Genomic DNA, 15,430 nt, shown 5'->3' with positions numbered 1-15,430 from the left:
TTATCATATAGAATCTTTGGTTGCTGATAGACTAGCAATCAAAAAGCCTACTTATCTCATCATCTGAAAGTAGACAAAGAAATGTGGGGATGATTTGCAGATACCTAGCATACCAGGCCATCACTAATGATGTATAACGATTAGAGGATGACTCGGTGCCTTTGAAGACTGAAATGAAATGTCCTTAAAGTGACAAAGAGCCCAACATGAAGAGTCCTAATTTGACAACAAAACAACCTAAGCCCCTTTTATGAGATAAAGAGTGTGTCTCAGGTAATAAACACTTAAGTAATTAGATGGTTTTAATGGAGATAGCTATAAACTGAAACACAGGGGGAAAAAATCTTGGTAATAGGCTGACGCCCAGGGAGGTGAGTATATAAGAGCCAAGGCAGAAGAGAGAAGCATTGAGACACCAATAGACTTCTCTTCTCAACCCAACAAAACCCTAACTCCTGACACCATGGCTTGCTGTGTGCCCTGCTGCTGCAGCGTCCCCACCGGCCCCGCCACCACCATCTGCTCCTCTGACAAATGCTGCCGGTGCGGAGTCTGCCTGCCCAGCACCTGCCCCCATGACATCAGCCTCCTCCAGCCCACCTGCTGCGACACCTGCCCCCCACCCTGCTGTGAGCCTGACACCTATGTGCCAACTTGCTGGCTGCTCAATTCTTGCTACCCAACTCCTGGAATGAGTGGGATCAACCTGACCACCTATGTTCAGCCTGGCTGTCAGAGTCCCTGTGAGCCCTGCTAAGCAACACGTCTCTGCACAGGTTCAGGAATGTGGGGCTCATCAGCAGGCCTTCAACACCTGCTACTACCTACGTCAGGCTAAATCAATCCCAAGTCCCTGGGCCATGTTTTCATGAATTCACCCAACTTCTTCTCTCCTCCTTTGAGTGGAGCTGGAGACCTTCTTTCGGTCTTTTAGGCCATTTCATTGCTCTTTGAGAAATAACCATTTTGACTATTCCTTAATAAACTTTATTCTGGCTTGGCAAATGTGGCTTTGTGATGATTTATTCTCATATTTCCTCTCAGGGAAAGTGGAATGCCTACCTAAACCTGAATAGCAGGTCATCTTATCCAAGATTTATCGCAGCAGAAGGAGAGCATTTGTGGTGGAATCATTGAAAAATTAGATACTGGGGTGCCTGGGTGGCTCAGTTGGTTGAGCAATTGCCTTGAGCTCAGGTCATGATCCCAGAGTCCCGGGATTGAGTCCCGCATCGGGCTCCCAACTTGGCGGGGAGTCTGCTTCTCCCTCTCCCCTCTCCCCTCTCATGCTCTCTCTCACTCTCTCTCTCTTTCAAACAAATAAATAAAATCTTTAATAAAAAAAAGGAAAATTAGATACCAGCTCTTTGTGACGGGTTGAAAAGTGAAAAATTCACTAGGTCATTTTGTAGGATCTTTTTACTTAATAGGTATTTTTTGAAGACAACCACTATGCCAAGCCCTATGCTGGAACCTGGAGATTAATACGTTTTTTAAATGTTTTACTTATTTTAATTTCCATTGTCCCTAAAATTGACTTCTTTCTTCCTTAACTGACTAAACAAACTGATCACTTTGCTGTCATGTAGAAATAATTTTGATTCCCTCAGTTATAGTCATTAGTGAAATTCCAAGTTCAAAATGCAATGTAATTTTGAGAAGAACAAACACCCATTTCTTAATATATTCCGTCTTCTAGAAAAATCAATTCTGAATATTAGCATTCATTGGGTATTCCTTGCTCCCTCAAATGAGGCTTGATTTACATGAGTCAGAATGATCTTTGAAAGTTTACTAATCCAAGTGACATATAATATCATGGCATTAAAATAAACTGAAAATATCAGGCTATAGAGCAGTAGTCTCCATCCACAAGAAATAGGCACACAATTCTGGAAGCAAAAACACACAGTTCCTCTTAGAACAAAACTTTTATGATGACCATTAATTCATCTCCTTAGTTGTCCTGGAAAATTCCAAGTGTGTAAGGTATTTACAGAAAGTACCCAACGTGCAATCTCATATATTTTCTTGGACTTGCCTTGGAACTTTGGGCCATTCACTTCCCTTCCAGCATCAGTTTCCTTGTTATCACAGCAGAAATGATACTCTTATCCCTGCTTGTGTCTCAGGATTACTGTGAGAATCAAACGACCCAACAGAGCCCCACTCTGGATGGTGAGAGATGCTCACTCGCCATTACTGCCACACTGTGGTTCTTACCTTTCTCACCAAAAGGCATCCCCTTATTTCTTGAAAAATATTATTTTCCCCATGTACCTTTGTAAAATTATAATTCATTGCTTCCTTCATGTTTGTTCATAAGTACATTTATAAGCATTAGTGAGAATTTTAGGATTAATATACCCAAGTTACCTCTTTTTTAGTCAAAAGCAAAGAAGTTTGACATTTTCATTCATGCTTGTAAGAGATAAATATTTAGACTTTATTTTTAATACTGAAAATAAGTCTGAGTGTCCAAGTACTACCACTGTGGATCTTTAGGCATTCGAAGATCCTTGGTTCTAGTTAAAATGCCCCAGATGGAACCCAGAAAATGTGTGGCTCTGTGCTTGAGCTGCCTCTGTGGCCCTGAGCCAGTCACTTGAGCTCTGTGGGTCTCCGGTCTTAAATCACTTAAACAGGCTGGTAGACCAGAAGCTCTCTAGAGACACTTTCAGCTTTAAAAGTCTATGGTTCTAGATCGTCCAGAAGCATTTCAAGTAACAAGTACTCCATGCCACTAATCAACTCCATCCCACTTTATCACTTTTGCTACTTTATTCATAATAGCTAACATTTGGTGAATATCTACTGGGCATTCTAATTTGTGCTTCATGGGCATTATTTATTTCTTTTTTTAAATTTTATTTTATTATGTTATGTTAATCACCATACATTACATCATTAGTTTTTGATGTAGTGTTCCATGATTCATTGTTTGCGCATAACACCCAGTGCTCCATGCAGTACGTGCCCTCTTTAATACCCATCACCGGGCTAACCCATCCCCCCACCCCCTCCCCTCTAAAACCTCAGTTTGTTTCTCAGAGTCCATAGTCTCTCATGGTTCGTCTCCCCCTCCCATTCCCCCCCTTCATTTTTCCCTTCCCACTATCTTTTTTTTTTTTAACATCTAATGTATTATTTGTTTCAGAGGTACAGGTTTCATTTATTTCTAACAAAAAACACAGACAGGTAACTACCATCATTCTCTACACCTTACAGGAGAGAAAACGGAGACTCCCAAAGTTACACAAATAGTAAGTGACAGAGAGGGGATTAAACCTAAAACTGCCTGAATCCATAAGCCGCTTCTCTTTCCACTACACCAAAGCACACACCTCCTTTGCAGACAGCAGTATGTCCAAGACAAAGAGGATTACGTATGGCTCTCTGTATCCAGGAGAAAGTATATGCCACTTAACAATACACTTTCCACTATCCCCCTAAATTGTATATTTGGTTGTATATAATAACTCACCTTCTCTGAGGTGATTACAGTTTAAGACAAAATGAGTATACACAGTGAGTCTAGGAAAAATTGTTTATGTTTCTAAGGTGAAAACAAGTAATGTTTTTTTAAAGTTAGACTTTAAATACTGATTAGCAGCCTCAGCACAAGAAAAACATTGACTGGGTCATTAACCCTGCACTGGAATATAGAATGGCAACTCAAACCACATTTTCGATTTTCTGATGAGTTTCAATAACCCAGTTCAAGGCAAAAACAAACTACCTGTAAAGTTAATAATTGTTTATCCTTGATAATAGAACAGAAAACCAAGTCATATCATTTTTCTTTCAAATTTCTCCTGGCCTCCAGGCCTTTCTTTCCATCTTCACTGACTCTAGCCTAATTTAGACACTGATCATTAGACGCCTGATCACAGCCTCCTAGTTAACCTTGGTTCAGTAAGACCATGCCTCTCCCTTCATCCAAACTATACCTCTGTCAGACCAAGGCTTCTATCCCTACTATAAATGTGGCTAAATTGAATTGCTCAAAACTCTAGAATAACTCGATTTATTTATTTATTATTTTTACTGAATCAAGGCTAAATTCTTCAGTGTGGCTGTCAAGACCCCCAGTAATCTGGTATAGTAATTTCTACCAAATCTTACCTGCTACTAATCGTGAGGCAAAGTGCAGCCTACACTCTTGTCAGAGCAATGTCCCCTATATGACAGTCAAGAGAGCAGTCTCCTCGACCAGACAGTCCTTGCTTTAAATCATCACTTACTAGCTATGTGTCCTTGGTCATGTCATTTAACTTCCTGCCTCAGGTTCCTCAACTGTCAAATAAGATTAAAAGTAGTTTGTACCTTACCTAATCAGTATACCACAGAACTGTTCAGGTCATGAAAAACTAGGAAAGACTGAGAAAAATTGTCGTTGGTCAGAGGAGACTAAGGAGACATGATGACTAAATGTATTGTGGGATCTCAGATTGGATCCTGGAACAGAAAAAGGACAGTAATGGAAAAACTAGTGATATCTGAATAACATCTGAAGTTTAATTAACAGCAATGTACCAATGTTGGTTTTTCAGTTTTGACAAACGCACAATGGTATTGTAAGACATTACCATTAAGGGAAATCGAGTGAGGGGTAGTAGTTTGTAGTTTGTAGTTGAGAAAACTAAAGCCCAAATAACTTCATCTAGAGGACACAACATGTAACTTATAATCTGGATTCAAACCTAGCTCCAGAACTCCTCCCATTACCCTGTCCTGTACTTAATTATACATTGTTTGAATCATACGCAAAGGGATTTCTAGCCTTTTCCATCAGACCTTGTACTCTTGGAGGGCAGGCACCACGCCTTCTATTTTTCTATCTCTCCTACACTTTTCAGAATATATTAGAGATTGAGTAAATACTTGACTTATAATGAGTGGATTTGCTTACCAGCGTCCTTTACTGTAGATATGTACTAGCTTTGGACATATGTTAATGTTATCACTGAATTAAAGTGGAAGGAATTTTTTAAATGTTTGATAGGAAGTGACTACCAGCTTTGACAGTTTTGAAAAATGAAATAGGCAGGTCAGCAGTTGGTTTTTCTGAAAAGAAAGAACTTTTCATGTTGCAAGCTCATTTTTCAGACCATATATAGTCATATGTTTTAATATGTTCAGACTCCTGGTTAAAAAAAAAACACAATGTCCTTTGAGAGCTTATTTAAATATTTATACATAATTGTGTACACAGATAATGTAGTGGATTGATACAGAAAATCATCTAGCAGGCTCTGAACTTCCCAAGATGATTTTTTTTATTTCTGATATTCATTTATTCCCTCAAATCCATGAAAAGACAGCAAGGTGAATCTGGCAGGAAAAAAGTCCTGGAGGTTTTGACTTCCCAAATATATGAGGGCACACATTTTGCGAAGGATCATTTCTTACTTCCCAGGGAAATCACTCTCGATTCTTTACACTCAGCAGTGATCATTTGTAAGAACAAATTCTGGTTGGTAAAAAAGAAGAAAGTTAGAAAAGACAGTGAAGTATTTACCTACGATGGAGTAAGTGGAGAACCTACACTGATACCATTTTGAAACCTCAACAGGAAGCACGTTTGAAATGTAGCAACACAACCAAATAAAACTTGAGGAGAGCTCATTCCGCAGCTGATAAATAAGAAGGTAGTGAGTTATTTGTATGGGATTATACAAACAATAATAGGGAAACATTCTGATGGACAGAAGCTGTGTTCCCTGAGACAGCTTGATATAAAAGACTCACAGAGAACAACTTTGTAGTAGAAAAATCTTCCTTTGCAACAAAATGTCTTGCTGTGAGTCTTGTCTCCAAGGCTGCTGCAGCATCCCAACTGGCCCTGCCACCACCATGGGCTCCTCTGACCTATGTTGTCAATGTGGAGTCGGCCTACCCAGCACCTGCCCGCACGAGATCAGCCTCCTTCAGCCCACCTGCTGCGACACCTGCCCCCCACCCTGCTGTGAGCCTGACTCCTACATGCCATCATGTTGGCTGCTCAACAGCGGCCACCCTCCTCCAAACCTGAGCGGGATCTCTGTCACAACCTGTGTCCAGCCCACTAAGTGTGAAGCACCAGGCTGTTAGCCAAAGATAGGTCTGAGAGCTGGCCCACATTGCCCCAAGGGACAACAATAGTCATTAAGGGCGGTTCAGCAAATGGTCTTTAATTAAAAGCTCTAGAAGAAAATGTTCTGACCCTGTGTCTTCAGTTTTGCAGAACTGTTCTATGTTTTGAATGATGATTTCCAGTGAGAAGTCAAATAAATGCTGTCATGGACCTCCTCACTTTAAAACTAAATAAACACCACTGCGCCCTGAACCATGTGGTGTCTTGTGTTTAATGCTGTAATTACCAAACAACTCTTGACACATGTATGCACATCATAAACCTATAAATATGTCCAGCAGAATGACACTGTCTGATGACATCAACATAAATCTCATAGGCAAAAGGAGGCCTCACAAGGATATGTACATACTTGAAGAAAATTGCCTGAATAGTCAAATATATTAAGCCCTAAGCTTAACATCATTTTAAATTCCAAGGTCAGGACCTACTTTTAATTTTAATGTTTCCCCTGCCTCTTAAGTAACTATCTCACATATCTCCTTTTAAAAGATTCTGAGAAACTGGCAATTAAACATCCACGTACAGAAGAAACCCCAAAGACTGAGCTGAGCCATATTTTTTTCATTGACTCATTTAGGTTAAGCTTTGAAAGTAAAACCGTTTTTGACCAGGTGTAAAAGCACAAATGAAATGAATTGTTCTGCTTATTTAAATTATTATTATTATTATAAGGAGCTATTCTAAAATAAATACGTATCTTTTTCATTCTAATCTGTAATTTAATCCAATTCAATACACATTTATCAAATGCCTACTATGACCTAGGTACTTGACAGATACAAAGAAGATGAAGACATAATTCCCACTTTCAGAGAGTTTGCATTGGAATGAGGAAGACAGATATAAATGATGAGCCATAATATATAACAGACTGAAACGAGGTCTAAATGAAAAGACTGGCGGCATACTTTGTGAAAGCAAAGAATGAAAACACCTAGAAGAACCACCTAAAGGTTGCTGTGAAGGAGATAGTTGAGCTGATGCTTGAGGAATGAACAGGATTTGAGAAGTAGAGAAGCAGGGAAGGACACTGCAAGAAACAGTATGATCACACAGAGATGCAAAGTACCTAGAAGGCACTAATTTTTTTATTTGATAAGCTTTGTGATACATATCAATATTTAAGCAAAAATCAAGCCAACTTCACTAACGAGTTTTTCTTCTCATAAAATGCATGAGGCTTATTTACCAATGACATTTAGTATTTTCCACTAAATTTTCCATTTGTTTCAGCCAGGTTGCTTCTCTTTTAAACAGGCCAAGTTGGTTTTCAGTAATGTCCCCTCCGAAACACCCCACCAAAGAATCCATACTTCGTGTTTCCTCAACAACAACTTGCTAACCGACAAATTATGTAATTTAGATTCTACTACCTGGATAGTTTTGTGCTGATCAAAGGGAAGTATGTGAAGATGCTGGAATCAGGATATTACACCCTACAGATTATTCAGTCCCACTTCCTCATCTGCCAACCTAAGACTCCAGCAAATCAAGGCCAACTGAGGTGAAGAATGCTGTATAAGGCATTCCTCAAAGGAATTTACAACCTAACTGAAGATCCAAGATATGAAAACAAATAAACATGCACAGTAGGAAGTAAGCCCGTGAAAAAAAGGTTTCTATAGTTCTAAATCACATTGGATCAGATCCACTTCCTGAACCCACTGTTGTTTTGTGAATCTTATGACTTACACTTTTGACCTTGTTTCAACTTATTTTAGATTTAGTACAGCATTCATCTGAAAATGAATAAAGATGAGGTGATTTTCTTTTAATGGTACATTTAACAAAAGTCAGCAACTGGGTGGATCTTTCTTCCCAGTGAATTTACATTTTGACTCACTAGAAGATTGGCATAACTTTGAGTAAAGACTGTTTAAAAAAAAAAAATCAACAGAGTAATACAACCTCTGGAAACTTGGAATAGGGTAAAAATAATGAAAAGGAGTTTCATTGTATTCCATTCTGGCTATCACCCCACTTGCTCAATAGAACCTGAATTATAGCCTCAATAAATAAAGTAAATATGTCTGAGATGCATATAGCCATATGCAACATTCATCTATAAGTAGCCATGTCCTTGTTGACTTTATTGAGAGAATGGTCCAATTAACTATGAGTTATATATACTGAAATTAGTAATTAAAAATTGTACATTATGCATATTATTTTAAATTAAGGGGGAGAAAAACAAGGAAATGAATATAGCCTCTGAGACTATAGCTAAATTGTCTCTCACACTGATTATCCATAATTCATATAAGGTTTGGCATTCCAGGACCCTGTGAAGATAAAATGTAATCATCTTATGACAAAAATGACATGATGAGTCAAAAACATGATTTACCTTAATAAGGGCAGGACTCTTAATGGACAAGTAAATACCAAACTGATTAGAGAATCTTCGTGAGGAGGGGTGGGGTAAACAAAAACTGGAGGACGCCTTCTGGTTGGACCAACACCCACTGGGGAGGGTATATAAGAGCCTCAAAGCAAGAGGAGACATTTGTACCTCAGAAACCTCATCTTTCCAAGAAACCAAGAGCAAACACAGATTCCCAACGTCATGGCTTGCTGTGTGCCCTGCTGCTGCAGCGTCCCCACCGGCCCCGCCACCACCATCTGTTCCTCTGACAAATGCTGCCGGTGCGGAGTCTGCCTGCCCAGCACCTGCCCACACACGACTTGGTTACTGGAGCCAACCTGCTGTGACAACTGCCCCCCACCCTGCCACATTCCTCAGCCCTGTGTGCCCACCTGCTTCCTGCTCAACTCCAGCCACCCCACCCCAGGCCTGGAGACCATCAACCTCACAACCTTCACTCAGCCCTCCTGTGAGCCCTGCATCCCAAGCTCCTGCTGAAGGATGGCTGCTTTGCTCCGTGCCTGACAATGAAGGACCCAGAAGCGTCTATTCAGTATTCACTTGCCTCAGCAGTTTATCAGATGTTGAGGCAGACCAGATGGCCCAGATCTGAAAACCTACCTTTCGTTTTAATGGAAAGAAAAAAAAAATCAAGACATTTTTTATGGTTATTTGGCTGAATAACCATTTGGTTCATTTGGGCAGGTGAACATCATCTATTATCAAAATACTGTTGGAATCTCTAAGAGCTCAGACTATATTTTCTGGTCACGTTGCTTCTTGGATCCCATTCCTTATATTGGATATTTTCATAGAGGAAAAAAATTCTTGATGGGTTTTCCAATAAACTTCATTTCTCTGGCAAGCTATGTTGTTTGTGTATGTTAGAGTTTCAGGTATATTTCTTTAATTTAGTAAAAGGTAAAGATAAGATGATTATTTTATTTAAAAAAAAGAATCTATTAGAAGAATGCTTGGAACTAGCTAGCTTCCTAGGCTTGCTAACTTCAAATTGGTTATCTTTTATGTTCTCTCCTTTTCCTCAGCCAAATACAATTTGGAGGTGAGCCAATATTTATTTACCTACACTTTGCTGGGTAAATCACATTATTAACTCACATAATCCTTAAAATATCACTCATAGATGAGGAAAATTAAGCTTTAATTATTCAACATTCCCAAAGTTACTTAGTAAGAAACCCAGAATTCAGCTCCTCATATGTCTGACTTTAAAGCCCAGCTCCTCATATGTCTGACTTTAAAGCCCAATTCTTTCTACCATATGACAGAGGCTCCAATACTAAGAGCCAGAAGCTGAGTGAACAGTTATGACACCAACTTCAAACGTGCAAGAGAAAAAAATGTAAGAATCTTTAACAAAATCATCACAACCAATTGTAATAGAAAAGGATCTATTGGCTCACAGATTAAAAGTGGCAGGTATTCAGTTCTAAGATCTGGGTCATTTAGTGGGCCTACCAATTTCAACTTCATTTTCCCTTAAAGAGAACTCAAGTGGTCAACTCTAGAAGCAGGGCACTAGGAATATATCTCTACTTGCCACCGTCCTTAGCACAGAAATTCAACTCCAGTGATCAACAGAATGCCAAAACTCTTCAGATGATGAGCTGTGAACTAGAGCTAAAGTCTTGATTAAACACGACATAATGGGGCACCTGCATGGTTCAATCGGTTAAGCATCTGCCTTCAGCTCAAGGGTCCTGGGATCAAGCCCGACATTGGGCTCCTTGCTCGGCAGGGAGCCTGCTTCTCCCTCTCCCTCTGCCCTTCCCCTTGCTTGTGCTCTCTCGCTCTCTCTCTCTGTGTCAAATAAATAAAATCTTTTAAAAAATGATTTAATCTATGGCTTAATTTTACCTGTTTTTACCAACCTACTTAATTTTATCTTGAGATTATCCTTTACAAGCCTTAAAGAGAGAATACATATATAATACATATCATGAAGTATACATGTACAATACATGTTATAATGTATCTATGTGTCATTCATATACAAAGGCACAAGTCAGAATTTGAAAAGCATTGAGCTAAAACCAAAAGAATATAGGCAAAAAAGAAAAAGGCAGGGCAAGGAAGGGAAGAAGTAAATGCCTTTGAATAAACATGTTTCTCAATGTCCTTAGCGTGCCTGCCAGTCTCCCCAGACAGGGATTTCTCAGATGATCTCACAGGCTTATTAGTGGTTTGAATGAACAGAACTTAGCAGCCATGGGGTACATGCATAACCACCTGCAACACTGCCAACAAGGGATTTAGTCCATTCACTCATTCATTTGGCCAGTATTTCATGAGGGCTCCCCCTGTGCCAGGCACCGTATCTGTGCTAAGATTATAAAGATAAAAGAAATGTTATTACCTAGAGTGCTCTCAAGTTTCTCTCGGATCTGGTGAGGGAGACAGACAAGTTATTTTTTTTTAATTATTTATTTATTTGAGAGAGAGCGAGAGAGTGTGGGGGGAGGGGCAGAGGGAGAGAAACTTCAAGAAGACTCCCTGCTGAGTGCAGAGCCCAATATACGCTCAATCTCATGACCCAGGAGACCATGACCTGAGCCAAAACCAGGAGTCGGATACTCAACCAACTGAGCCAGACAAGCTATTATAATCACAATACATGTGGTCTACACACAGCTATGAATATATTTATAATGCATGTGGTTCCTGCGGGCAGATGTGAGCAGCATGGCATGCAGGCACACAGAGGAACTAAAACCCAGATTTGGTGATTCAGTGTCAGGGTGAGGGATAGTTATGGAAAGCCTCCACGCTATTCAGGCTAAGCGTTAAAAGATGACAAGGCAGGAGAGGTGGAGAGAAGCTGTTCCACACACAACAGCAACTTATTAACCCATGGATTGAGTGCACTGAAGATGGGGAGAAGAGGTGAGGGAAGGAGGAGAGAAGAAATGCAAAGACCCTGACGCTGGGGCTCCCTAAGCAAAGGGTTTTAAGACCGAAACCTCCAAACCAAGAGAGATTTGAAGCAAGAAAATAACAATCCTATTTTGTCTCTTTTTATTATCAACATTTATGTCTTCACTGTCACAGATACCCCTGTAGGGCCAAGAGCAGGCCACCCCAATATGTGTCACTTTGGCATACTAATTTTTTTATCATACTGATTATTTTAAATAAAAATTACTTAAGAGACAGCCTATGCAAGGACATTCAGACCCTCTTCTGTCCCTATGAGAGCTGGAAATAAATCTCCAATGTGAAAGGTACCCTCCCTGTATTAGGCGGTAAAGACACATCCTCATTATTCTTAATCTCAGGAAACAAACGGAGGGTTGTTGGAGTGGTGGGGGGGTGGGAGGGATGGGGTGGCTGGGTGATAGACATTGGGGAAGGTATGTGCTATGGTGAGCGCTGTGAATTGTGCAAGACTGTTGAATCACAGATCTGTACTTCTGAAACAAATAACGCAACATATTTTAAAAAAAAAGAAAAAGAAGAAGATAGCAGGAGAGGAAGAATGAAGGGGAGTAAGTCAGAGGGGGAGACGAACCAGGAGAGATGATGGACTCTGAAAAACAAACTGAGGTTTCTGGAGGGGAGGAGGGAGGGGGGATGGGTTAGCCTGGTGATGGGTATTGAGGAGGGCACATTCTGCGTGGAGCACTGGGTGTTATGAACAAACAATGAATCATGGAACACTGCACCAAAACAAATTATGTACTGTATGGCGATTAACATAACAATAAAAAATTTAAAAAAAAAGACACATCCTCATTATCACCAGAGATAGGGAATGTAGAGCTGAGAAGGAGGTATAAACAAACCTTGCTACCTTTTACTAATTTACTACCACAGCCCAAATTCCATTTACAATTCCTTACTATCTGAAGCTCCCAAAGTTAAGTCTTCTTTGACCTGCCAATTCCTCACATACTCTCTCTTTGCCTCAGAAGTATAAAAACTGCCTGCCTTGGTCATTTCTTTAGGTCTCAATTTCATTATTGGCCTTCCACATGCACATAATAAAACTTTGGTGTTTTCTCCTGCTAATCTGTCTCATGTCAGATTTAATTCTTAGGCCAGCTGGAAGACCTTCAAGGGGAGAGGAAGAATTTTTCCTTCCCTACACCCCCATTGACTACAGATGATATAATTAAAACTAGGCAAGTTCTTGTGTGTGTGCATGCATGTGTGTGTATGTATTTTCAGCAATTTGAAAATCTACCATCTAATCAGAATCACCATGTTTTTCCTGCATTTGTTTAAAGGAAAAAGTTACCTTTGTTTCTAAAAATAAAACGTTTAGTATCTGACACATACGTTAAACTTGCATGTTAAACCACAAAAGAGGTAGCTCAATCTCAATAGGTTCTATATTTAGTTTATAACAAGTCAGTCACCAGGCCAACTAAGGCAAATTAGCTCACCTCTCTAGGATTCACTGTCCTAATTTACAAACAAAGGAGAGTTATTGCCAGGTCTCTTAGACCATGAAAAGAAAAATTTTTAATAAAGTACTACAAGTCTTTTCAATAAAAGATGAGTTTACTATGATAAACTTATTACTTTACAACTGTTTCTAATATATAACTAAATATTATTTATAATTATGGAAACATTCTACACAGAACAGTAACAATTTCTTTATCCTTATAAGCTTGACTCAAAGTAACACTGCATTCTAAATAAGAGAGCGATCTCTTTCTGCCATGAAATCCTGTGAGAATCTGCAAACCCCTTTGTACGGTTTTTCTTAAAATGTCAAAATAATTTCCTTCTGCTTATCATTTTTATGCTCTTATAACCCTTCCTATCATAATGTATAATAACAGCAACTTATAATAATATGTGCATGATAAACCTTCCATCAGACTCCACGTTGCACGAAAGCAAAAACAAGGTCTATTTTGTTCACTGCTGTATATCCAAAATTTATCACAGTGCTTGGCACATGGCAACTGCTCAATAAATGTCTATTAAATTATTTTTAAAATACTGAAAATGTTAATCAGTCCTGAATAAAAGAGTGAGCAATTTGGCAGGTATTCACTCAAAGATAAATCTGTTTGAAGTCCAGGGACATCAGCAGAGATTACAAATCCTTTCTTCCAAGCAGAGTCATAAAGAACTTTTTTAAAATTTGAAGTTTATGAATTTCTGTGTCAGCTGTTTTCTCTAACTGTAGGTATGAACCTTCAGATAAATGCTTGCTGTTTCCTATAAGGTTGTTCTTTTACTTATCTGCAGCTGTATTTTTTCTTCTTTAGACTGTTTATTTTCCCTTTTCCTTACTTTGGATTTTATCTGCAACTTACTTGGATAATGATTATCTTTGCGTAGCACTTTATGATTGTCTATGGACAATAACTTTCCAAGTAGAAGAATGTAGATATTATGATCCTTATTTGCAGAGGAGAAAGATGAAGCTCTAAAATGTGAATGAGCTGCCGTAACAAGGAAGGCAATGAGCAGGACTGGGACCAGTAAAGAGCTTTCTGACTCCTAATGTGGTCCTCTTGAATCTACAGGAAAGCCTTCCAGGAAAACCACACAGACATGCTCCCCCACCATGCACAGATACACAGGTATACTTGAAGGAGGAGGTGGGAAGCAAGCGAGAAGAATTATGACTTGAAGAGTGAGTGAGTCAAAGTTGAGTTGGAAATGGTGTGAAGGTCAGAATGATCCTGCACAGAAGCCCACTCTGTGTTCCCTCTTAAATATGAACCATGCCTGAAGCCTAAATGGTGTATTGGGACTAAAGAGTCCAGGTCCTTTCTACTACGGATACATTTGATTTGGGGAGAAAATGCACTAGATTGGGAAAAAAAAAAAACAATAAAATCAAATGTATACAGATTAACTTAGGCCCTTAACTTCACTTTCTATTTGTAGTAATTTCATGTGAATATTAGTAGCGTGGTCTTGAATTATTCTTTTACTTAGCATGTAGACATAAGCTACAAATTCAACTTTCTCATACTTAGCAGTGAATGAAGGAAACAAAGCAAGCTAGTTCTCAATAGAGAGATAAACAGCCAATACACACCTGAAGGAATGTCTCAACTAGTTATAAAAGAAAAATACAACAAAATTTCATTTTTCACTCATTAAATTGGCAAAACACTTAAAATAGCCACCAAAAAGAATAGGGAAATGGCAATTCTCAAATACAGCTGGTGGGAATACATAAATAGAGGCAAAAAGAACCATTCTGAAGCATAGTATGGTAATGAATACCAAAGGCCTTAAAATATTGTTCCAATAATTCTACCCAATAATTATGTCTGTTCCTGAGATGATCAGAAATGTGCATCAAGATTTCCATCCACAGTTGTTACTACTGCCACAATTACCACCATGCAAATAACCTAAATGATTAATCATATAAAATTTTAAAGTAACTGATGAATGCTAGGAAACATTAAGAATAACATTATCAAATATACTTCAGAATACAAGATGATGAAAATATATATTTTAGGCAAAAAGGCAAGTTATAGAAGAGTAGGTATGATTCCAGGAACATAAAAAATAATAAACAAATGTATAGAAAAATGACTACAGGGATATACACAAATATTCATAGAGAATTTCTCTTGATAAGATTACAAGTGAGTTTTCTTTATACTTCTTTTGTCCAAATTTTTTTTTCACACCAGTCAGAATGGCTAAAATTAACAAGTCGGGAAACAACAGATGTTGATGAGGATGCAGAGAAAGGGGAGCCCTCCTACATTATTGGTGGGAATGCAAGCTGGTGCAGCCACTCTGGAAAACAGTATGGAGCTTCCTCAAAAAGTTGAAAATACAGCTACTGTACGACCCAGCAATTGCACTCCTGGGTATTTACCCCAAATTTTTAAGTATATAATATTTATAGTCAAAAATGGAATAATAGGTCTCTTTTAAAACTCTGCCCATGTTTCTCAATAGCGTATTTCTCC

The 15,430-nt window shown here is 38.9% G+C and overlaps 1 protein-coding gene and 1 pseudogene across 1 annotated transcript; both read left to right on the top strand.

The window, feature by feature from the left end:
* The first annotated feature begins 463 nt into the window (after nucleotides 1-463).
* LOC112814047 (keratin-associated protein 3-1) lies at nucleotides 464-757 on the top strand. Its single transcript, XM_025859362.2, has one exon. It carries the CDS (start codon nucleotides 464-466, stop codon nucleotides 755-757), a length of 294 nt encoding a protein of 97 aa, XP_025715147.1.
* A 5,036-nt stretch (nucleotides 758-5,793) lies between these two features.
* On the top strand, nucleotides 5,794-6,144 carry LOC112813947 (keratin-associated protein 3-1-like; annotated as a pseudogene).
* The last annotated feature ends 9,286 nt before the right edge of the window (nucleotides 6,145-15,430 follow it).

This window comes from Callorhinus ursinus, unplaced genomic scaffold (assembly GCF_003265705.2).
Source record: "Callorhinus ursinus isolate GAN/ISIS: 27379988/994484 unplaced genomic scaffold, GSC_fseal_2.0 scaffold52, whole genome shotgun sequence".
NCBI lineage: Eukaryota > Metazoa > Chordata > Mammalia > Carnivora > Otariidae > Callorhinus > Callorhinus ursinus.
The sequence above is the reverse complement of the archived record's forward strand: the minus strand, read 5'-3'. Positions and strand labels throughout refer to the sequence as shown.